General features: G+C 31.5%; 1 protein-coding gene across 4 annotated transcripts in view; it reads right to left on the bottom strand.

Annotated features, from left to right (window-relative positions):
- Positions 1–2,037: 2,037 nt before the first annotated feature.
- The window catches only part of LOC101894880 (transcription factor cwo), a 49,762-nt gene continuing 26,829 nt past the window's right edge, over positions 2,038–24,970 (bottom strand). Inside the window, exons 1-4 of one of the 4 annotated variants that reach the window (XM_011295402.3) lie at positions 13,194–13,339; positions 6,614–6,737; positions 5,140–5,461; positions 2,038–5,077 (exon numbers count right to left, since the gene is read on the bottom strand). In XM_011295402.3, the coding sequence (XP_011293704.1) occupies positions 3,549–5,077; positions 5,140–5,461; positions 6,614–6,737; positions 13,194–13,219 (2,001 nt within the window). In that variant the 5' untranslated portion in view covers positions 13,220–13,339 and the 3' untranslated portion in view covers positions 2,038–3,548. Of the gene's footprint in view, positions 5,078–5,139; positions 5,462–6,613; positions 6,738–7,322; positions 7,509–13,193; positions 13,340–24,970 lie in introns of those variants that run through there. The other 3 variants (XM_020037769.2, XM_059126973.1, XM_059126974.1) reach the window with 3 other exon arrangements.

Genomic DNA, 24,970 nt, shown 5'->3' with positions numbered 1-24,970 from the left:
ACACATTTTTATTTAACATTCAATATAAAGTTATATATTTATAATTAGTTTCTGTTTTGTTTTTGTTTACTTTTTTAATAATTAAAACTAAAATAAAATAAAAATACATTATATTTAATTAATAAAAATATAATTAGTCTAAAACAAATAAAAAATTGTTAACAACTTATCTTCATAAGAAAATTTTAACATACAGCTTTAAAAGAAGCAGTATAATAATAAATGATAGTACTATAGTAGAGATATTAGAAAACACAATAACGTAATTATTAAAAAAGGTGTATAAGAAGAAATTAAATTTAGATTACATAGAACTAACTACATACATTATTAAATAGCTTTTTATATATATATTAAGATTGAAACTAAATAATAATATATAGTAAAGGATAAGAATATAATAAATGAAAAGGTTAAGAAATAAGAAAACAAAATTATTTTTTTAAAAAATGTTATAGATGGATGGGAAATTGTTTCTTGACATTTTATTTTTTTTTTCATTTTTTGTTGTTTTCAGCACATAGCAATATATAATTATCTTTACACAAATATATCAACGTTTTTTCTCCGTTTTGTTGTTGTTACTGGTAAATTACTTACCAAATAGATTTTTTTTTTAATTTTAACAAATTCAAATTTATCAATCATGACTAGGTTCCTCTTTCTTCATTTAAGTTTGTTGCTTTCTGGAGACTTCACATATGTATATAGGTTGTTTTTCTTTTTAAATCTTTTAAAGATTCCTATTTATTTTTTTTCAACACATATAGTACACATTTAGAACGCATTTGCATAGTATAACACTTATAACATGTAATAACATCAAAAGTAACATTTAAAATTTCTATATAATAGTTTCATATTTTTTATACGTGGTTTGTTTGTTTTACAAAGATAACAAATGATTTTTCTTTTGGTACACACAAAATTTGAATAAAAAATCAAAAATATAAATATTATGTGTGAGTAATTTTTATGTTCAATTCTTAACATTTTTGAAATTATAATAAAATTCAAGAATATATATAAAAATAGACGAATTTGTTATTTATATATTATAATTTATTTTTCCGATATTTCATCAGCAGGAAGTTTAATTTGACTTTTTTCTTCTTAGTTTTAAACTTTATGATACAGCATCTCCGACCTATTTTTTAACACGAATTCTGAAAGTAACAATCGGTGTTAAATTCTGACCTCATTGATAAAAGATACCTAAAGATAAAATCGGAAATAACTAAAGTATGGCTTTGAGTTATCAAAAAGTTTATTTATATTGTTTTTCGTTAATTCATATTAAAACTGGAATCGACTATAAAAATATCTGTAATTTTATAATTGAAGTTGCGTTCTAAATTCATAGATGAGACAATAGGTAGAAAGTACAAAAATAATTTATATTTTTTCGTCCTCCTTCCAAAATCACGTACATATCTCAGAACGTGTTATTTTGCAGTGATCAAAAATGATGCACGACCAGAGTACTAAAAATCTTATCGAAGGGATGATAAGTATTATATTTTACAAATTAAATAATTATTTGTGCTTCTTTTATATTACACTTTGTGCTAGAACTTAATATTTGTTAGCCATTGAATATATATATTTTTTAATAAATCATATGATGCTGCGTTTTATGAACTAATGCAGGATTATCTAACATGTGTCTAACTATCGGATTTTTAAAAAAGTGTAATAGAGTATAAACCCGGAGAACCGCTCAACTTCCCCAATGGAGCAAAATGATTACAGTTTTGTCAAAACCAGTTAAAAAAATTATTTATTTTAATAATTTAAGTAAAGTGTCAAACTTATGCAAAATTTTAATGATAATATAAAATTACATTTAGATTTTTAGAAGACAAAACTTATATAATTAATTTAATATTAGTGAAAAATGTTGTGTATTTATTTTTTTAATATAAAATTTAAACAGGTACTCAAATTCATATATATATATATATATATATATATATATATATATATATATATATATACTTTTTTTTTTTTTTTTTTTTTTTTTTTTTTTGTTTTTTTTTTACATATACATTTTCTACACAAATTTATGCTTATGAATTTTATTATAATTTCAAAATGCGAATATGTATGCATTGTAGAATTAAAAAGGTAAAGTCAGCAATCGTGTGTTTACATGTTTTTTCAAAATAATTCATTTGACAACATCTTATGTCAGATTTTATGTTTATAATCCCAATATGCATACACAAATCAGACATGAGAACCTGTTCTCTATGACAAGGTAAATTACAGAAATTGCATAGATGGGTATGCTTATTTGAAATGACTACACCTTCTTAATTTTACAATGTATGTATGTCTGTACTATATGGATAATTTTTATATCTTTCTAAGATTATTTTGTATATTTTGATTTTATGTTATACATTTTTTCAATATAAAAAATAATATTTTCTAATATTTATACAAAACTACTATTTTTCAAATCATAAACAATTCAATGGAAGTTTAAAACTTCAACTGAATTTCAATTGAAAGAACTTTTTTTCAGTTTTGTCAGGCGTATTTTGGGTGACATAATCTCCAATGGATACTTGAAAAGAGATGTTGATGCAACATTTGCAGACACAACTTAATGGCTGGAGGTAAGTTCGGACATCATAGTAACATTCAGGCTAAGTGATGACTACACTCTCCTCTTTTTATGTCTTTGTGTAACTCGAACTTACAAATTCCAGAACTGCAAGAATGTTAATCTTGTTACTTCGATAACCGATTTTTCCTTTATGATATCGAAAAACAATTGTACAAATAATAGATTCTTGCAGGTTCTAGAACAATAAATTTGCATATTAATTTGGCAAATATATGCATGTTATCCTTTGAACATCTTGTGCAGGGGGGGGGGGGTGGATCTTAAAGGTGAACAATAAATGAAACGTTTTATATTATTTTTTATACTTGTCACTTGAATGGTCAATTCATATTAATATGATAACCTATACACATTATCTTTAGAAGATTTTTACAAGATTATCCCAATAATGTTGCTAGTTTATTCTGATAATCTAATTAATCTATGATATTTATTTGACATTTATCTTGGAATATATTGTTAGATTCCCCTTGCACGTGGGAGGTTTTGTTCCTGTATTGTTACATATATGATGTATTTATTTGGTGTGTATGTACCTTTAGATTCTAGCTACATATAAAAAACAAACCATTTGATGATTACTTTATTATACATTTTTTAGTTTTGTTTTTCTTCATTTTTTTCACAGAAATCTGAGGTAGTTGTTCCATATACTTCTCGACAATATGTGCCATACAGTTAATAAATATATATGAATGTACACTTGTGTAGGTGGTTCATTTGTGGTTTGTCAGGTTCATTGATGATATATATCCACGATAAATATGAACATAGCAGACAAAAACTGTAACGTTCTGTTGAACTTCAACAGTTGGATAGCATGAAAAGTTGTACATTTTTGGGTGTATGGGCATGATTCCAACAAATACTCACTGCTGATGGTTAGGAAATCATACGTATTTTCGTATTTTCTTTACCAGCCATTGGTATTGGAGATAGCTTCTAACTTTGCTGCTTTAGCTATGGCCGCGGCCGCCGCTGCTGCTGGATGTTGTTGTTTACTGGCCACAACAGCGGCAGCAGCGGCCAACAGTGATGCTGAGGAGGTGGGCATAAAATTGACATTGATATTGATGGGATGTACAACCGGCATACTGTTGAAATTCTTTTCCAAAAGATCAATACCATTGAGGAATGGTATCAGTATATTGTAATCAACATTGAGTGGTACATAATACGTGCCTTGACTGTGTAGGGCAAATATGGGTACGGCAAAACTACGGGTTGGCAGTGGAGCGGTGGTACTGGTGGGAGCACTCAGGTGGGGCTTCGACGGTCCGTTGCTGGCAGTTGTCGCTTCTGTTTTTATATCACTGAACGGGGTAAATGGTTTCTCTTCTCTGGCATTGCTGTTATTGTTTGCATTGTTGCAGAGAAAGGAAGCGGATGCAGCAACATTGCTGGCTCTTTGGGCAGGTGTTATTCTCAGATCGGCGTCATCAACGGTATTCTCACAGTGGGCATTTAAAGCTTCGGCCATCTTGCGTTTTTTCGCCATAATTGGAGCAATTTCGGGTTCGGTACCATCCTTCGAGTGTTCGGAATGGGCATGTGAATTTTCACTCTGTAACATTGGTGGGGCTGGACAATGTTCCGATGATGTCTCCTCGTCGTGCAGCTCATGATTGAAACGTTCCTTGATGTGATTTTTGTACTTGTAGTTATTGTTGTGCTCAATATCATGAGAAGATTCCGAAAAATTGCGCAGCCGACTACCATGCAACAGACTGTCCTGATTATGATGATGAGCCATGTGGGCAGAGTGATGCGAATGTGGAAGGCTATGGGAGCCATGATGTGAGCCCAATAGAGTGTCACGGGGAGGTGGCGAATGCATATTGGAGGTGTCAGTATGCAAAATGGGTTCACGTGATGAGTCAAAATCATGATTACTGGAATCTGTGTGATGATGGAGGGATGCTGGAGCGGTGGACGTTATTACTGGGGCTTGATGGGGCTGTTGAGTGGATGTGGCGACTCCCAAGGCACCACTAACAGCAGGTCCTGTAGAACTTGTAGCATTATTCGATGTGGTTATTACCGAACCTGGATTTGATACAGTTGAATTATTAGGAATATTGGTTGTGTTGCCGCTGTTGGCATTTGTTGTGCTCGAGGTTGTTGTGGTGGTATTGACAGCTGCTGGCGCAGCATTATTACCCGCACTGTTGGGATGTGCCTCATTGGTGCTGTTATCCAAGGCCGCAGCTGCTGCTGCCGCCGCTGCAGCAGCATTATTACGATGCAATTGATTCAAATGATTGCGGAAACTGAGATCTTTGACATCGTTGTGATCGTTGCTATGCTCGATGTCTGAGGTACCTAACATATCGCGCAATTGGCACAAGGGCGGTACAGCATGAAACGTTTGATGGGGGCTGCCACTGGACGCACTGATATTGTCGGCAGCTGTATGACAACCACGACTACGGAAACAGTCATCTGCAAAGTAAAAAAAAAAAACAATTATTCAAACACTTGCATTAACAGTACACAGCACTTACTTTTCATAACCTCTTCACAGTGCTCTTGTAGACGGGCCAACAAGCGATAACAAAACTCCTGTTGTTGGCTATCGTATAGAAATTTAGCAGCTTCTTTCATACAATCCGTATAACCCATCCGATAATCGTTCTCCTTCTGCATGCACTCACTCTGTAGATGTTTCAAATGACGAATGGCCATTTCAATAATTTCCGTCTTTTCAATGCGACCACGTCCTTTACGTTGATATTGCGGTGGGATAAGACGTGACAAATCAGCCAAACATGAATTCATCCGATCCCGTCGTCTTTTCTCAATAATGCGATGCGATAGAGGATCTTGCTATATTATTAAATTGAACAAGAAAAAAGAGTAAATGTTTAAAGGTTCGTTTTTTTGTTGCAAATTTGATGTAATGTAGACAAGATATTTATCAATATTCTAGATACTACACCATAACCTGAAATGTGTTCATATGAACAGTATAGGATATCCCTTCTGAGGATCAATGCCTATGTTTGGTTTTGCGTGGAGCTTATTCTATTGAAGCTATGGTTTGCCGAAAGCCATTTTACTTAATAAGAGAAGATGAGATTTTTTTGGCGAACACTGCCTGTACTTTTTATTGTGATCATTGTAGAGGAAAAATTGTTGTTTCCCTATAGTGGTTCGGTTGTCAGTTATTGGTAATTCAGATCAAAAAAAATGAGTATTCGAATTAAATCCAAAATTCAACTTTGCTTCGGCGGGAGTGTTATTGCTTAAAATAATCCAACAAGTTCGCAATTAAGGAATCGAAAGGTTCTGTTGCATTGAAACAACATTTTTCTTGGACCCAAAAACCTCATTTAATTTGAATCAGGCAGTAATTAAAAGATGGAAAAAGTCAGTAGGCTCAAAAACCGATTTGTGTACCCCTATAAAAATTAAGAAAAATGGGAACAGATAATTTTCTTTTGATGTTTTGAGGATTTTATTGTTCAAGATGTGTTAAAGATATTTCTTGTGGCTTTACAAAGCCAGGGACTTTCCAAAAGCCCTTCGTTGAGTTATATCAGTTTTATTTCATCTTTTCTATTGCACCAACAAAACCAAACAGCTCTTCATGATTATTGTTTTTATATGTTAAATATCTATACTAAAAGACATGGAATACTTTAAAGGTTATGTTTTGTGTTGATGCTAATATTAAAATGTTGAAAAAATGCTGGTTGTTTTTTGTAGTTATTTATTTTATATTTCTTTAATATTTATTTCATTAAAAACTTTAGATTAGCTTTTTCTAGCGATCTTTGTGTGTAAGGTGCGATGCAAACCATTGGTGAATAGTGCGTGGGCATCCTGACGACTTCACAAGCTCAAATCCCTTCCATGTTTCGTCAATGTAGCGGTCTTGGAGAGGTGGTTCTATGTCCATGTCGTTTCGAAAATCGTGTAGCATTTGCATATATGTGGCAATCGATAAAAGGAAAACAACTAATAATAAATATTTACCCTCGATGTCTTGTTACGTCTTCCGGTATTATATTCTGTATCATCTTCGCTGTAGCCGGTGGCGTTTGTTGAGAAATTTAGGCTAGATTCTGTGCAGTATGGAAAACTGGAAACGGCTGCATCGCTGTAATTGTGTATTTGATGAATACGTCGTAGGATTAAAAAGTAGATTTTATTTGGTTGATCATTTTTATGAAAATAAAAGAGAGATAAAGAAAAACAATGTACTTTAGTTTGAATGTTTATTACATTTGTGTTTATTTCTTAAATATTAGTTAAAATATTATATATGGTATGATAATAACGTTGGGGTTTTTTGCATAAAACCCTTACTGTCACAGATAAACTCAACAATGCTCCCTCAGGTCTCAGTTTAACACCAGGGCCTTACAGTTTTGGGGGCGCTTGAATATTAAGTTTCAATCCGCAAGGACACTCAAAACATTCATGTCATACTTTTGAGAAAAGAAAACAATACATAAAATTTTAAAACAGAAATGAAATTAATTGCAACTGTAACGCTTCTCTTGTTGGCGGCATAGTGACATATTGACCCTAGAATAAATTTTAAACATACCCGTTTTAAAAACTTAAATTGTATCACCAAATTCTTCACTAGAACTTAAATCATAAACGAAAAAGAAAAATATTGAATGATGACAACTTTCTACAATACCTTTCAAATCAACAATGTTTTTTTCTTACTTACCGGTTATTTGGCCAGGCAGGTCAATTGATTCCCAACTTGACCCACCTTGCCTTTTTTGGATAATAAATAGGTGTTGATTTTCAAATAAATACTACACATTTAAAATCCTTTTATCAATAAGAATGTAAGCTCTTTTAAAATTTTTTGAATGAGAAAGGAGAAGGAAGAAATTGTTTTTATTCCTCTCATCAGTCAACTCAACTGCTTTTTAAAATAAACTTTCCATGTAAAGATAAGGCATAAGGCCGTGTTTACATTTAAGGCATTTTGTTCGATTTAAATGCTACACCATGATAAAGTTGAGAAACTGCGTTCTATAGATCATGGTAGACAATTAAATGGGTAAATTGTTGCAATGTAAACGTTGCCTTGCCAATGTGAATAATATAGACGGAAAAGTTATATTCAACATTCCTGACTAATTGAACGGAATAATTTGATTCCTGCCTAGATTCAAATAAGTTTAAAGAGTACTTGTGCGTGAACCAATAATCTATAATTTTTAACAATTAAAACACGTATTAATTGTTAATAAACAAATTATAGTTATATTGTTTTAAATTCGTCTTTATGTTTTAAACAATAGTACCATGGTAGAAGAATATAGGTAGATGCATCAACGCTTGAGAACATTGATATGTCAAAATTTTTAAAATGTTTTATGAAAAATAAGTGGATTTTTAAATGTTTTTTTATACGACGCAAATCAGAGATTGTTATAATATGATTTTTTTTTCAAGAATTTTTACAAATTGTAATAATTTTTCATTCAACATTTTCAATTCCAAAATCGGTTTGATTAGTACCATGATAGAACGCATTGACACAGCTGCTGGGACAATGAACTGTCAAACCAATTCTGGAAGTGAAAATGTTGAATGAAAAATTATTTATATTTGTAAAACTTGTTGAAAAACGGGAATTATAATAAAACTCCGAGTGACGTCGTAAAAAAAAACATATAAAAATCTACGTATATTTGAAAAAACATTTAAAATTTTTTAACATATCAATGTTTCCAAGCGTTGATGCGTCTACCTGTATTTTTCTACCATAATTAGTACATAGTATAAAAGTACATTTACACAAGGTTTGCTCGGGTATGAAAGCCGCCAACCAAATGATAATCCAGAAATAGCCAACAATTATGTAGCGAAAAAGCTGATATGGAGATATAATGTTTTGAAAACTAACATCTACCAAGGTAATATCATGCAAAAATGTAATTTTGCGTCAGCCAGGACAAGTATGAAGATCAACAATATTGCAGGTTATTTTGCTATAATACTGGTAGAGGATTGTCAAACCAAAATTTCAGTCGAATTGGCCTAATTATCATTGCAGGAAATTGCCAGCGCAAGATTTCGCTTTAGTTGAGAATTTATATAGCAGGTATTTTTAAGATTTTGCCCATATTTTTCAGCTGATTTTTCTGAGCTTTGATCGTTAAAGAGTGACTTTAAACGTCATTCGAGGACTACAGAGAAAGTTTTCTTAGGATGTTGAATTTAAAATCAGTATTTTTATAAGTCATAGCTTAAGTCATGATAAATAAAATGTGTCTTCCTAAGATATGTGACATATAACTGTCTTAACATTACAAGGAACGCCGAAAATAATAGATTATTTATTATATTTGTAAAATATGCCACTCGCCACACGTAATAATTTTGAATATGAAACTAAACTTTTTTTAAAATTACACGGTAGAGTGCTTTAGAAAAACGTTGTAATATTCGTTTCAGCAAATGTGTCTACCTTTATTGTTTTGTCATGTGTTTTAGATGGATCAAATATAATTTTAAGTTTTTTTTTTTTGGTTTTTGTTAGAAGGCCAAGTGTCATGGATTTTTAACCTTTATTGTATAGCGCATTAGTATATTCAGTATATTTTATCTGTACATGTTTGTATGGTGCTTCTGGTTGAATAAATCTGGATTAAGCCATGCTTCATGATAACATGAATTAATTCGGATAAAATTTTATATTTAAATGATAAATATAATGAACCTGATAAAAATTTTGCATGTAAACGGATACCAGTGGCGCAATGAACAGATGTTCAACAGAACTCAGCTGATCTCAAAATCCTTAATAGTCTAAACAATAAAATGTTAATAATGCGAAAACACAGAGTATTCGCATACCTTGATTTAAATAAATACGTGTCAATAAAATTTCCGGTTCTTGTCCCACTGTAAAGAGTTCATATGTGTTTGCTTTTTGTTTTTTTTTTTTTTGGCACATTATAAACAATGCCAATCGTTCTACATTTCTCATATATGTATGTATCTATCTACAGAGTAGATATTTTTTGTTTGGAGGCAAAGGCAAATGTGGGTATTTGAGACAAGAGGAAAGTAGATGGGTCTCACATTGGTCATTGTATCCAGTCAATTATAGAGTAGAAGAAGCTGGGTTTTGGTCAAAAAAGAATGGCGCTAAGATGCTAATCGTGATGACGATGGTTCGAATGTGTAGGTATGAATAAGTGTTTTTGGAAGCTTTTTGGGAACTTAATATATTTCCGATTTTTTTTCGAAAGGCTTACATAGCGTTTGCACGAGACAGATTTTTGGAATAATTAACCCTAATACAGTAATGTTCCCAACCGGATGATGATGTTATTAATTTTTTGACATAATCTGTCTACTTTATAGCTCCGTTTTAGAATGTACAAAAGAAAGGACGTTCCCATCTCCAATTTGTGTATATACAATGGATTTATAAATACTCATTGATACAATGAGATGTTGTCAAATGAATAAATTTGAAAAAAAAAAAAAATACAAACACATGAATGCATGACTACCTTTTAATTTCTACCATTTTTGTTATCCAAATTCAAAAGAAAAAATCGTGAAACAGGAACTCAGTTTGGTCTATGTAACCTTTTATCTGTCACAAAACAAATTGTCCTCAATAAGAGCTGTTAATAAATTGCGAAGAAAAACAATATCATTTTTTTTAATAACAATAGGAAAAACTAAACGAAGGATATATTACATCCTAATATAAAAGTTTACAATTTCTAAATATGACGTTCTCTTAGTATGTCTATTGATAATTAATGTAATTTACATTAACTTAATTGTCTTGTTCATTGTAAACGCAGTGTTAGTATACTATTTACCTAAATAAAATTTTCAGTAAATATAGGTTTACACATGGTACAATGAAGAGAAGGTAGGTCAACTTCGAAAAAATTGCAAGTATTGAGGTCTACCTGTTTGGCTTGTAATGTCAGAATTAGTATCAAAACAATAAAAAATCAAACAACTTGTTGCATTTATTTTGAATAAATAATTGAAAACCGCGATAACTGAATGAAAGGTCAACACTTCTTTTCAAAATCATGTACTATATGACTCTAAAGGATTATTTCGCTACAAAAAATCTAGATTTTGTGGATGCATGCGTTGAAATGAACATTTTGAAAACACCCGAATTTGAATGTTTTCTGAACAATTTTTTTGTTATTGAAAAGAAAACACATACATAAACAAAAAATGATGACGTATTAGGCCAAGAAAATAAAAAAATTGAAATCATATGGTAGTTCTGCCCTACCTTGACATCATTGTACCATGGTACAATCATGGTACAATGAATTCAAGGTAGGGCAGAACGTATTTATACCCTACAACACTATGTGTTCGGGGTATTATAAGTTTGATTGGGCCAAAAATTATGTAACACCTCGAAATATTTGTTTCCCACATAGGAAAGTATATATGGATCTTCCTAGCTCGCCGAGCTGAGTCGATCTAGCTATGTATGTCCGTCCGTCCGTCTGTCCGTCTGTCCATGTTAATTTGTAATCACTCTACAGGTCGCAATTATGACCCGATCTTCACGAAATTTTGAATAGAGGTGGGGCTAGGGTCAGAATAGAACCCTATTTCTATTGGAGATAATCGCATAATATTTAGGGGTCGAAATGGACCAAAAACTGAAAAAATGTCGGATTTTGCATTAGCTATACAGGTCGCAATTATAGACCAATCGACGCGGAACTTCGCATGTAGCTAGAGTTTAGGGCGGGGAAGAAGCCTACCAATTTGGGTGGTCATCGGATAATATTTAGCGGGTAAAATAGACCATATCTTTTGTGTTGAAAAAATTCAAAATTTTTCATTGAACCGCGAATATTTTAAATCCCGGCAAAATTACAAAGCCATGACAAGGTTACTTCTGATCATTACATTGATGTTAAGATCCAACAAAACGGATATATAGCGATATTTATGTCTATCAAAGAAGATATGCTTGAAAGATCTCTTATATGTCGAGAACGGCTGAACTGATTTCGACAGTTCTCATTAATTCAGAATGGCCTCTTGGCAGGAAAGAAACAACGTCTAAAAAATCGCATAAAAATATCTCTCTAAAGATGAAAATATTGATTTTGTACAATTTTCTCATATTTTTTTCAATTTTGTCACATTTTTGGCATATTTTCATTTTGAATTAAACATTTGGTAATATTTCTACAGCTAACAAAACTAAGTAGTTAGGATATCAGGATATCATATACAGATCGCATTTATGGCCCGATCCTTACGAAATTTTGCATGGAGATAAGATGAGGGTCAGAATAGAAGCCTACTCTTTTTGGAGATGATCGCCATATATTAGCGGTTGAAATGGACCAAAAAACTGCAAAATTGTCGGCAGGTCGTAATTATCGCCCGATCATCACGCACATTTGAAAGGGGGTTACCGGACATTGCAAAAGCCAAGCAGTTTCGGATGGCCATCCAAAAATATTCAATGTGTGAAATAGTTTGCCAACTTTTGTAGACAAAATACGAAAATGACCATTCCAGTGACTTTTTGGAGAATTCACAAATACAGGAAAGACGCACTTCTGACTATTTCGCTAACGCTGATTTTGGTGGATAATATAGTCAAATGTCTGTATCTCATATATATGCCTTTCAGTCAAAAATCAATTAAAATGTTAATCTTTTGCCGCTTCTGAGAGATTGTAGGTCTTTGGGAAATATTGGTTCCAGATCTAGGAAGACCATTTAAGTGCAACATCTACCAATAAATTGGAAATGAGCAAATTAGTTTAAGTTGCTATTATTCGAAAATTAGAGAACGAAACCTGATGGTTTTCTTTTATTATTTGTCACAATATCTTTTGGAATTCTTTCGAGTATCTCGCCTATATAAACTGTATCGTTTATTATAGTGTTGTAGGGTATTCAACGGTCGGCCCCGCTCGACTGTAGCCTTTGCTTACTTGTTTTATCCTGCCTTTACAAATAACAAAAAAAAAAAAACCGAGCCTATCTATTAAACCCCACACCTCGATGTCAATTCCATTGATTTCCATTTGTGTGCACTTTTCATTTTTTGGTCACAAATTTCGATAATGTTACTTCAATCATAATAATGCTAGACAATGGACCTAATAAATACAACTCTGATTCGAAACAAATTGTCTTGGGTAAACGTCATGTTACTCATGTACAAAGATATAGAAGTGTAAAGATGGGACAAGACAGAGTCAAGGTATGGCAACCCTGTAAAAATACCTCTATTGTTATGATATCGTAACAACATAGTTAGCAATGTTAAGCGATTAAAACCGCTTAGGCCATATGCAATTAACTGGGAAAGTCTATGGAGTAAAATTTTGAAACCCAATTTTCGGATTTTTCAAATTTTTGTTTGTCTTATATTTCTATAAATGGGTTTTTTAAATTAACATGGTCCTGTCATGAGCTGTTATCTGGATAGTATAGACACAAACCATTTGCTCAAAATGCATTTTGTTTAGTCTTTACCATTTTAGGTCTTTGTCATGTATTGGTGTAGGGTTTTATAGATCTCATGAAGTTTCATTTTCTAAGCTCTTACCTATTAGGTCCTCTTGGAAAATTCATCTTTTCTTCTTCACTTCACTTGTTTTTTTTTTTTTTTTTGTTTTTAATCTGTAATCTGATTTATTTTAATTCCCAACAACAAATAGAATAGAATTTCGTATTGCAACCGCTTAAAAGCAAAAACAATGAGGCCAAAGTACATTCAAAACAATCGGGCCCCTATGCTCTGTATGAATGTAATCAACATGTGCAAATATGTGTCATGTTAGCAAATAGTAGTGCCAGCATCATCAAATATCGTCAACCACCACCTCAGCTAGCGGATGACAATTTGCCTCATCAGAGAAACACGTTTTTGCTGCATGTCTGCGGCGATGAACAGACAATATTTGAATGATCAGCGCCTTTGACGTCACTGTGAGTACCGCCGACGCGAAATTGTTGGTTGTGACTAGTTAAACGGGTGTTGGTCTGTCGTACGCCCCCTTTTTTTGGGTGCTTGGTTGTTGTACGGTGTGTTTGTGTATTTAGCTTTTAAAATCAACGCTCAACATAAACAAAACAAGGCACAAAGTGAAAACAAGAGAAAACAACGACAAAATTAAAAAAGAAAAATTATTTAATCTTTGGCAACAACAAAACAAGTGGCCAAAAACAAAACGAGAGGATTCTGATATTAAACGATATACGAGTCATCCCAAGTATTAGTGCTGCATATAGGATATGATCACATTAAAAAATAGTGTTGCCATGTAATTTGAAGGTAATTTAAAGAGACCATTTAGATAGTGATGTATAGCTCATTTACATTAGCATCATTCAGCTGTTGTGTTTGAGAGAATGTCGTATTTATTGGCTTAAGGCTATATCGATATGTTATTTACATATGTAGTGTCAAATTTTACATATGTAGTAGTTGGGCACATCGTGTGATACATGGACGACATTTATGCTATGAAATACATGAGTAAAAAAAGTGTTGTTTGTTTGTTTGTATAATATGATCTCAATGTAAAATCGAATGGGTTGACAATATACAGGCATGTCACAAAATCGTATCGAAATAGTTTGAATTTCGCAATTCAAAATCGTAAAATTTTGTTTTAGCTTCTGCAGATTTCGTACGATTTAGTGAACTACGAATTCAGTGTAAATGTGGCAACATTATATATTCAATATGGTAACATTAGGGGAATGAAAGATTTGAAATCCAATGTTAAATCGAAATATTTTTGCATCTGAAAAGTGGAAATATGTAGTCTGTGCCAGAACACATCATTAGAAAACATTGTAGAAGTATAACTTGCGAAAAATATTCTGTTAATGGGAATTAATTCTTGTGACATGCCTGATAATATAACACCAAACAAAAACAATATGGCTTACCGGTTTATTTGCTCAAGCTCATGCATTATTCACACTGCACGTGAAATTCAGATTGAATAGTACTCGAAGTGGAAATCCAGCAAATTTGCGAAATCCATTGCATATCCATCAATTCGTCAATGTGGTGCAATAAAAATACGTTTGCCTTTTTACCGAGTTCAGTAAACTCATCCCATTTGGAGTAGATGTTTTAGATCGACTCGATTTCTAAATCCAACTTTCAAATCCTACTTGTTTAGATTAGTTCTATAAAATGTCAATCAGCTGATCTTTGTTTACGTAATGACAATTACAGCCACAATATTCGCATATACATGGAAATATTTTCTGGCTCCTAGAATCTCTTCTCCAACAGATGATGAGCAATTACGAGTTTGTTTTTGTTTCTTGGGATTAATACGCTGACAAATTATTATGAAATATATAGTTTACAACTTATATTTAATAAAAGGCATATTTTTCCATCTTTTCTGCATCCATATTATCAATTTTTTAATAATAGTTGTGTTCCAGTACTTTTTTAGTAGTAAAACTAGCAGACGAGAGAACAGTTCGAAATGTCATTCTCATTTAGGTTTGCTCAAAAAATAAGGGAACGGAAAATTAGCAGAAATGCGATAAAATGTCAAAATTCAATATTCCAAAAGTAAACAGCCTAAATCGGACTGGTGAAACCTTACTGAAAAGAGCGCCAACATTTAAAAAATGAGTATTGAAGACGATAAGTTAAAATTAATAATTTATAATAATAATTAATAATCTGATTCCTCATTCAGCCAGTCCTCTTCACTGCTGGAATCATCCAAAAGTGAATACATCAGTTGCTCCATATTTTCTCTTTTTGTTTCTTGCACGACAAATATTAGTTTTTCCTTTAGTTTTCAAGTTGATCATTTTCTTTATTGAAATGTATCAATACATTTTTCAACCTTGTTAGACCTGCCAATTAAATGTCAAATTTACAATATGCACATTTCTGCTCGGCCAAATTCATGTAGCTAAAACAAGCAGAAATGTGCACCACTCAGCGCCATTTTTTTCTCGAGAGAGCAGCAAGTTTTGCTAGTTTTTGGAGTACGGGAACGCGTTGTAGCAGAATTAGTGCTAATTAGTACTAATTTGCAGGTTCTGGAACACAACTAATATTTCTAGTTTTTCAAAGGCAAAAATATTTCGATTTAACATTGGATTTCAAAAAAAATCGGAATTTTATATTGCCATGCAAAACATACGATTGCATGAGTTTACCTTCTCTTTTCTATGTTTAGTTTCCCACTACAAATCCACAGTGCTGTCACTCGATTGCAAAAGACGTCTCATCGATATTCTGTGTTAAAAATACCATCAGAATTGAACGTACATTTTTCATGAATTAAATGAGTGATACTATGATGTCAATGTTTCTCATCTATTGGGTATTTTCAATTATTTTTTTTCCGAAAAGAAAACAAACTACCCCCACCCCCACTGGTGTGCTTTTTTCTTTGTTTTTTTTTTTTTTTTACAAAATATTGTTGACGTTGGACTATTATTGTACCTGCATTGATAAACAATTGTTTTTGTGGTTTCAAATAGACGTTTGTATCTTTTGTGGTTTTAAAATAGACCAATAGCAACTACAAGAAAACGAAACATGATTAAAAAAACGTTTTGTTTGAGGTCGATGGTATCATTGAAAATGGATTTTCGCCTAGGTGGATGGATGAATTGTTTTGTTTATTTACGTTATCGAGATACAATCGTGATTGCGATAAATGCAAGCAAAAAAAAAAAAAAAACAACAACAACAACAACAACAACATCCTCAACACGCCATGTTTAGTCATAATTTTCATGTTATTCACGTGACATGTGAGAATATGCGTGAATACCTTGAATATGGTTGAAATTAATTGGAATTTCAAAATTTACTTATTGAGAATAATAAATGTATCCGGCCAAGCATATCAAATGAAAGGTCTTGGGAATTGCTTACTGTATCCAGTACTGAGTCAAATGCAAAAAAAAAAAAAAAATATATACTCAAATAACCATTCACGGAAATATTTGCTTGTATGGTTTTGCACACGAACCATAAATAAATGTTATTTTGAAATTGATTTGACAAGAGGAAAATTTATGAAAAAAAACTGTAACGAATCTAATCACTTGAATGTATTTCACATGAATGAGTTCATATTCCAGCAGAGTTGTCAAATAACGTGACCATATTTTCGTTATCTTATCATATCTTATCTTTTAGCTAATGGTAAATAAATAATAATTGAAATTTATTGAGTTTTATGTATACATACATAAACAAACGAGTGTCGAGAGTGAAAATAAGTAATCAACACCAAAACTGTAAACGCGGTTATTGTGAATGGATGCTTTGAACGAAAAGTAAGCGAAGAGAAAAAATATTGGATAAAGACTACATAATATCGGACAAGAAGGCTACTTTTGACCACAACAGTCGACAAGTATTTATATGAAAGTTACCCAAATACGTTGACAATTGAAACTACTTATTTTTCGTGTATGGAAAATATAAATGAAAAAATACAAAAAATGTGAATGTTTGTAATTGGAAAATATTACAATGGGACGAATTTAAAACGTTATTATTTGGTGGATTTCAAGATATTGACCTAACATAAACATTTTATGTTTACGAAGTTGCATGGTAGAAGAATATAGGTAGACGCGTCGACACAGCTGCTGGGACAATGAACTATCAAACTAATTTTAGAATTGAAAATGTTGAATGAAAAATTATTTAAATTTCTGAAAATTGTTGAAAAACGTGAATTATAATAGCCTCAGAATGACGTAGTATAAGAAAACATATAAAAATCTACTTATAGTTGAAAAAACATTTAAATTTTTTGACATATAAATGCTCCCAAGCGTTGATGCATCTACCTGTATTCTTCTGCCATGCGAAGTTTAACATTTGTGTACGCTAAGCCGAATTGTTGGTAACGCTATATTGCACAAAAATGTATCGAAATAAAAATGCTAATACCATGTTCTCATTGCAGAGCAAACAAAATACCATGAGGCAGAGAACATGGCATAAGAACATCACAAATCCCTAAATAAAAATACTTTGAATTCAGGCCACATTTACATGTATAGTAATAGCTGTCGATTACCATTAATTTGACGGCGGAAACATGCGTTTTGTATTAAAATTAATGAAATTCGATTATTTTTCATTTCCATAAATTTTTTTTATGTTATGTTTTTATGTGTTTGTTATAAGTGTCTACTTCAATTCAGTAATTATTAAAATTAAAAATCGAAAAAACCCACGCAATATAATTTCGTTTAATCAAACACGTGATAATCGATTAGACTAGACGAGTTTTTATTGATATAATAAATAGATGTTGGCGATGACATGCATAAAAGTTAAAAAAAAATACATTTTTGAGAAAACGAAATCGACGTTTTTTTTTTTGAATTAATGGAGTGACAAAAGAGAAACTGTATAAAGAAACACTTTTTATACCATAATCCTATATCCTTATGTTTTAAAATCATTTTCTCATTCGTTATATTCGAGTTTTGAGAATTTTTTTTAAGAAAAAGGAAAGGTATAGCTTTAGTGTTCAAGAATATTTTTAAAATATATACATGCGGATATAAACACTAGAAACAATAATCGTGGATTTTCTAAAAATATTTTTGAAGAAACCTATTGAAAATCAAACCAAAAATTCTGAATTTTTTAGATTCCTCAATTTTGAAATTTTGTTGTTTATGCTTTTAGCCCACCTCCTCTAAGCTAAAGTCGTGAAAAAGAATTCTATAATCGCGATATTTTTAAATATGAGCTTTTGATATTTAAATCAGAAGCATCAGAACCTGCTATATGCTATTGGTCTGTTCCAGAGCTGCAAAAATGAACAATTATTTACCACAATAACCAATTTTCCCTTTATGATATCAAACAAGGTAGAATTTAGAAGGTAAAGTCATGCAATCATGTGTTTACAATTTTTTCAAAATTATTCATTTGACAACATCTCATTGTCAAAAGTTATATTAATAAATCCATTGTATACACGGAAATCAGAAATGGGGCCCTGTTTTTTATTCAGAGAAATTTGACAAGGTAAATTACAGAAAATGCAGAGATGGATAGCCTTATTTGAAATGACTTTACCTTCTTAATTTTACCATGGATATCAATAAAAATTGTAAAATTTGCACCATTTTTAAAAAAATGTTCATTCTCTTTTATAATCTCAATTTGGTAGTAGTTTTTTTAAATTTTTTGCATCTTTTCGTTCCCGTTCTATCTGGGCAATCCACTTAACAATTCTCTCTTTCATTACCCTGTACCATGGTAGAAGAATACAGGTAGATGCATCAATGCTTGGAAACATTGATATGTCAAAAATTTTAACATGTTTTTTTCAAAAATAAGTAGATTTTTATAAGTTTTCTTATACGACACGAATCGGAAGTTGTTATAATCTGCATTTTTTTTAAATGTCTGCTAATTGGATGAACTTTTATTCAAAATTTTCAATTTTAAAATTGGTTTGACAGTTCATTGTCCCAACAGCTGTGCCGATGCGACTACCTGTATTCTTCTACCATGCTCTGTACGATGGCTGAGGTTATGTGTTGCCTTGTCGCTACTGGTTTTTGTTTACAAACTTGATTTTTCTCCCAATGACAGCTGATAGGTTCTACTTCCTCTTTCTTTGTAAATTCGGTTAATAGTTGTGAAATCAACGGAAATTAAGATGAAAAACAGTTTAAAACAGTAAGTTTTATACCAAAATATAATTCGTGAGGCGGCAAAAAACATGTGTGTAGGAGTCGAGATTCTAACTTTGTGGAGCACTAACAATAGTTGTGTTCCAGAACCTGCAAATTAGTACTAATTAGCACTAATTCTGCTACAACGCGTTCCCGTACTCCAAAAACTAGCAAAACTTGCAGCTCTCTCGAGAAAAAAATGGCGCTGAGTGGTGCACATTTCTGCTTGTTTTAGCTACATGCATTTGGCCGAGCAGAAATGTGCATATTGTAAATTTGACATTTAATTGGCAGGGCTAACAAGGTTGAAAATGTATTGATACATTTCAATAAAGAAAATGACCAACTTGAAAACTAAAGGAAAAACTAATATTTGTCGTGCAAACAACAAAAAGAGAAAACATGGGGCAACTGATGTATTCACTTTTGGATGATTCCAGCAGTGAAGAGGACTGGCTGAATGAGGAATCAGATTATTAATTATTATTATAAATTATTAATATTAACTTATCGTCTTCAATTCTCATTTTTAAATGTTGGCGCTCTTTTAAGTAAGGTTTCACCAGTCCGATTTAGGCTGTTTACTTTTGAAATTTTGAATTTTGACATTTTATCGCATTTCTGCTAATTTTCCGTTCCCTTATTTTTTGAGCAAACCTAAATGAGAATGACATTTCGAACTGTTCTCTCTTCTGCTAGTTTTACTAGTAAAAAAGTACTGGAACACAACTAATATATTGTGGAGTCAACGAATGATTTTAATGATAAATTAAAAAATGGTATATTTAAAAGTCATCTTCTTCTCTTAGGAAATTGAGAGAAATAAATAACACGTCCCCCAATACTAATGTCTCCGTGTGCCGCTACTTACTTCCTACTGAAAATACTCACTAGGGATTCTTCATAGGAAAAAACATTTTTGTCTACTCTTTGTCAGTACTACTGTTGACAAAGTCAAAGAAAGCCAATAGTTATTCACTATTCTGTTTGTTTTTCTTTTATAAATTACTAGCTGGCCCGGTCCGCGTTGCCGGCCCGTAGTTTTAGTCTTCAATGCAACTTGTGTATAGCATAATATTTCGCAAATCTGGCTCATAAAGGTGAACACATTTTAACATAAATATTGATCCGACTAAATAGAAATAAATACCTATTTAAAGAGGGCAAAATAATTTCTGAATAGTCAAAGTTAATTACGTTTTTACACCCATTACCATAGCACCTCAGATTTAGAGTCCCTAAGAAGTCTATGTTCAAAGACCTAAAATGGTAAAGACTGGACAAAATGCATAATGGAAAAATAGTTAATGTGAAAAATATATAGATGCGCTGATCACAACAGTGACATGTTAGCATAAAAATTATATTTACAGAGCAATTTTAAGAATAAAATTTTCTGTAAACCAAAAATTTGAACTAAAAATTGCATTTCACTGACATTTGAATATTGCATTTGCTGTTAAAACAACTTAACATTGGTGATTATGTTGTTATGATATCGTAGCAACAGAGGTATTTACACCTGGTGACAATATTTTGACTCTGTCTTGTCCCATCTTTATACTTCTATGTCTTTGCTATGTTCTTGTTCATAGTAAAATTCAATGACGAATCAACAATGCCCATGTTGTTGTCCGCCAATCGGTAAAAATCACTATAGATCGGCGGCCCTGGGGACTATATGGGGACTATACCAAAATTTTTACCTATATTGACATTTTTCTGTAAGATGGTTCTCTACTCACAAAATAGCCTAAATATAGCAAAATCGATTGGAAAATGTGGTGAAGACCCTCGAAATAGAAAAGCGAAGATGCCAAATAAAGGCCAAATCAGTTGAAAAACGTGGCCAAGACCAAGGTCATAGCTGATGTGAAAGTGGACTTGGGAATACTCCAATGTGGGGACTTTACGTAAATAAATTCCGATGTGGCAATTATCTGTATGATGGTTCCCTACCCCAGGATAGCATAAATACAATTTTTAGCCAAATCAATTGATGAATGTGGTCAAGACCAAAATGGGCTCTACTCTGAAAATTTAAAATTTTATGTGAATAGGTTCTCTACCCCCTTAGGAACAAAGATGCCAAATAAGGCAAATAAGGTTTGGAAAGAATTTCTGGAAGGATAGAAATCCTTTTCTTATTAAAAGTCCATTCGCTCTACTATTTTGCACCCTTTAAATTTGGCATTTTACTGATTGTACTCCCAAAGAATTTTGCATTTTGAGCTCTCATTGAAAGATTATTGTCACATGAAAGAAGTAGTTCCACGCTTTTTCTGTCATTTTTGTTTGTTTAAATGTGTTCGCATCTTCTAGCTGAACCACGATGTAGGCACTGGAGTTGAAAGGTAAATGTCAGTTAACGTCCTATTTCCCACTTATTTAATTTTTTTTTTTGTTTTCTTTTTGTGAAAAATTATTCTTTATTTTGTCCACAAAAAATTCTCCGAATTCAATATGATAATACAAATTGAAAAAAGAAGAATAACAAATTGAAAAAATCTTCAACTTGTTCGCTGATTTTTTACAGCAAATGTTTAAAGATCCTTACAAAGTTTATCAATAGAATGTACTATTATTTTAAAATTCGATTCCATTGATTTTTTTTTTTTTTCGTTTTTTCCCCGATTTGAGAATTTTTGCAATGAGATCTCTTTTTCGTGATTTTTTAGCGATTTTGAAAAAGTAATTATCTTTTAACTTTGGTATGGCCGCGTTAAATTATTTCGATATCATCTATTCCGTTTCGTCACCACATAATTCGGTACTACACTTCCATGTAACCCGCCATCAATTTCAGTTCTTAAGAAATCAAGTCAATTAAATAAATTGGTATTAATATTCAAATTCAAAAATAAAATATAAAAAACACTACAAATGTACATTAGAAAAAAATAATTCAAAATTGAAAAAAATCATGCAAAATAAAACATTACTATTGTACATTTCAAAAGTCAAAATGAAAATGTTAATATATCACATTTTTACGCGCTTTTTTTGGATATTATCCTTTTCGGAAAAGAGACAATTCCGAATTTGTATGAATCGTTAAAATCTGTCCAGCGGTTCTTAAGTTATAAGCGTAGTAACTAACACAACTTCCTTTTATATATATAGATTTTTGTTATGATTCGCAATACGGGGTATTCTACGCAATAAATTTTGAAATTATAAGAATATATTAAATCGGTGTCCAGCTTTACGTTCGTTGACTATCAGTGGACATTTTTCATTTGATGATTGCCTTGGAATAACACTAAACCAAGAATACCTAATGTTTTTATTCACCAACAGGTATTTCAAAACAATTTGTAAGTAATATAGGGGATCGTGTCACGTGTTCCATGTCGCGAGTAAACGTGTTATCATTCATATCTTCAGTTTATGGCTCCTTTAGATTTGTTCCTTTTCCTTTCTTTCAAATATGTATTTTTTGCAAGTAGTTTGTCTACACGTGTCACCATATAATGAGTGTGTGTGTGCGCGCGTACACAAACATACGTAAGTGTGTGAGCTTTAACAAGTAAAAAACATTAAGTTCGGCCGGGACGAACTTTTCATACCCTCCACCTTAGGGTAAAGGAAACATTTTTATATAAAAGTATCTGAATTCAAGCGTGTTTCACTTTAAACTTCATATACCAGTAGGACCGTTTGCATAATGCAGTTAAACCTTTTAAAACCATAAAGTGAGTAGGGCCATTATATGGGGTCATATCAAAACGTGGACATACACATGCAATGTTCCGCTACAACCCATTACGAACACGCCACACAAGCTAGAACCGATTATGATCCACAAATACCAATATATATATATATATATATATATATATATATATATATATATATATATATATATATATATATATATATATATATATATATATATATATATATATATATATTTATTCAGGTTCAGACCTTTAAGAGGGCTATCAACACCTAATTAAATGTCATAACGCTATCACCTGGCCTAATCACCTGCGAAAGCTCAATACAAAATATTTTCCTAGGTATGTTTGTTGAAACAATTAACAAAACCAGTGGGCAATAAATAGGAGATATGGGGAAAACGAATAGTTTCGAATTAAATTAAGCGGTTAAAGCTGTTCTGAACTGGTATACACACGATTAAGCATTGTGCTGATATAACACGAACTTGTTTATTGTATTCATAAGGGATTGGAATTTTGAGAGTTTTGAATATAAAAACAACTGAAATAGAGGGCATGCAGATTTGTGTTCGTGATAGTAATAGCAATAGCAATATTTTTCCGTATAATATTTAAAAATAACCTACAAATTTTGATTCATGCAACTTCCTACCTCTAAAAGTTTTGTCGCTGACGTAAAATGTCTCTATTTCATGCAAAAACGTGATGAATTTTAATTTGAAAAATAATAATTTCTAAGAATTTTCTCAGAATGAATATCGAAAAAATCATGTTTTGAAACCGGATACTTTTTTGTTCTGATTTGTGGCGCACATTATTTCATTATAAATCGCAATCGAATACTAAATGAAAACGTGATGTTTGTTTTGTTCTCGCTAAAGTTGTTTTTCGTCGAGATTTATTGGTAAAAAAGGCAAGAAAATAAACAAAGCGAAAATAATATTTAAATTTCTTTGCAAATTATTTTTGTGGTTGTATTTTTTTCGGGGTAATTTGATTTGATATATTTTTTGAATGTGGAACAATGATTGAACTCGAGTTCATTGGAAGTTGAATGTAAGAGTCACTGTATTTTTTATTTGGATTTGAATATTTTTAAGGCATCAAAGCTTTGATTATAGATTTTTTTAGAATTTTGAATTGGTATTTTGTATTTCACTTTCGGATAATGGCGAATTATAAAAAGAATTTGTTTGATGATCTTCGGATTGTCATGGATTCTATGGATTATCGAGGAATCGCTAAAAAGATTTTTTTCGAAAAAAAAAAAAAAATTGAGCAATAATTATTATTATTTATTTATAATTGGATTATTTATTTTTTTAATCGTATTATCTTCGGATAATCTCACAGTTTTTGAAGAAGTTTTAGCGAGACTATCGATGGGTACATCAAACCATTAAGATTTTTTTTAAATAAGTTTTTGTAAGAGACAGTCTTCACATCGAGGTTTCCAAAAATATTTTTATTGGATATTATGGATGTTTTAGGATCGTTATTGTTTAAGAAGACTTTATTTTGTACCAAACTAGTTTGATAGGACTTTAAACATAGGACTTTTTAACATTTTTTTGGGACTTGTATTTTTTGCTTTTTATTTAATGTTTAAGGAACGGAGAGACTTACATCGTGGACTTTTTTGAGCTAGCCTTGTATATTTCTAAAGTATACTTTTAGGGGCAATCAAATAATTAAACAAATCGTGAAACTTTATTATATCGTAAGGTTATGTATTATGTGCAGATGACTGATGACCTATATGAGCAATTTTGTGTGGATTTAAATTGCCAATTTCATTGGATATACATCAAACAACGTAATATTTAAAAATTATTTCAGATAACTTTCGACTTTATTTGGTGGTTTAAACGTATTTTTTTTTTGGAGTCTACAGACATAGCATCGTGGATTTCCAGTATCAATAATTAATAGTAAATAAATAATAATAAATATAAAAAAATAATAAAACATATTGTTTACTTAT

Source organism: Musca domestica, unplaced genomic scaffold (assembly GCF_030504385.1).
Source record: "Musca domestica strain aabys unplaced genomic scaffold, Musca_domestica.polishedcontigs.V.1.1 42, whole genome shotgun sequence".
NCBI lineage: Eukaryota > Metazoa > Arthropoda > Insecta > Diptera > Muscidae > Musca > Musca domestica.
Note: the sequence above shows the minus strand (reverse complement) of the source record. Positions and strands in the feature narration are given on the sequence as shown.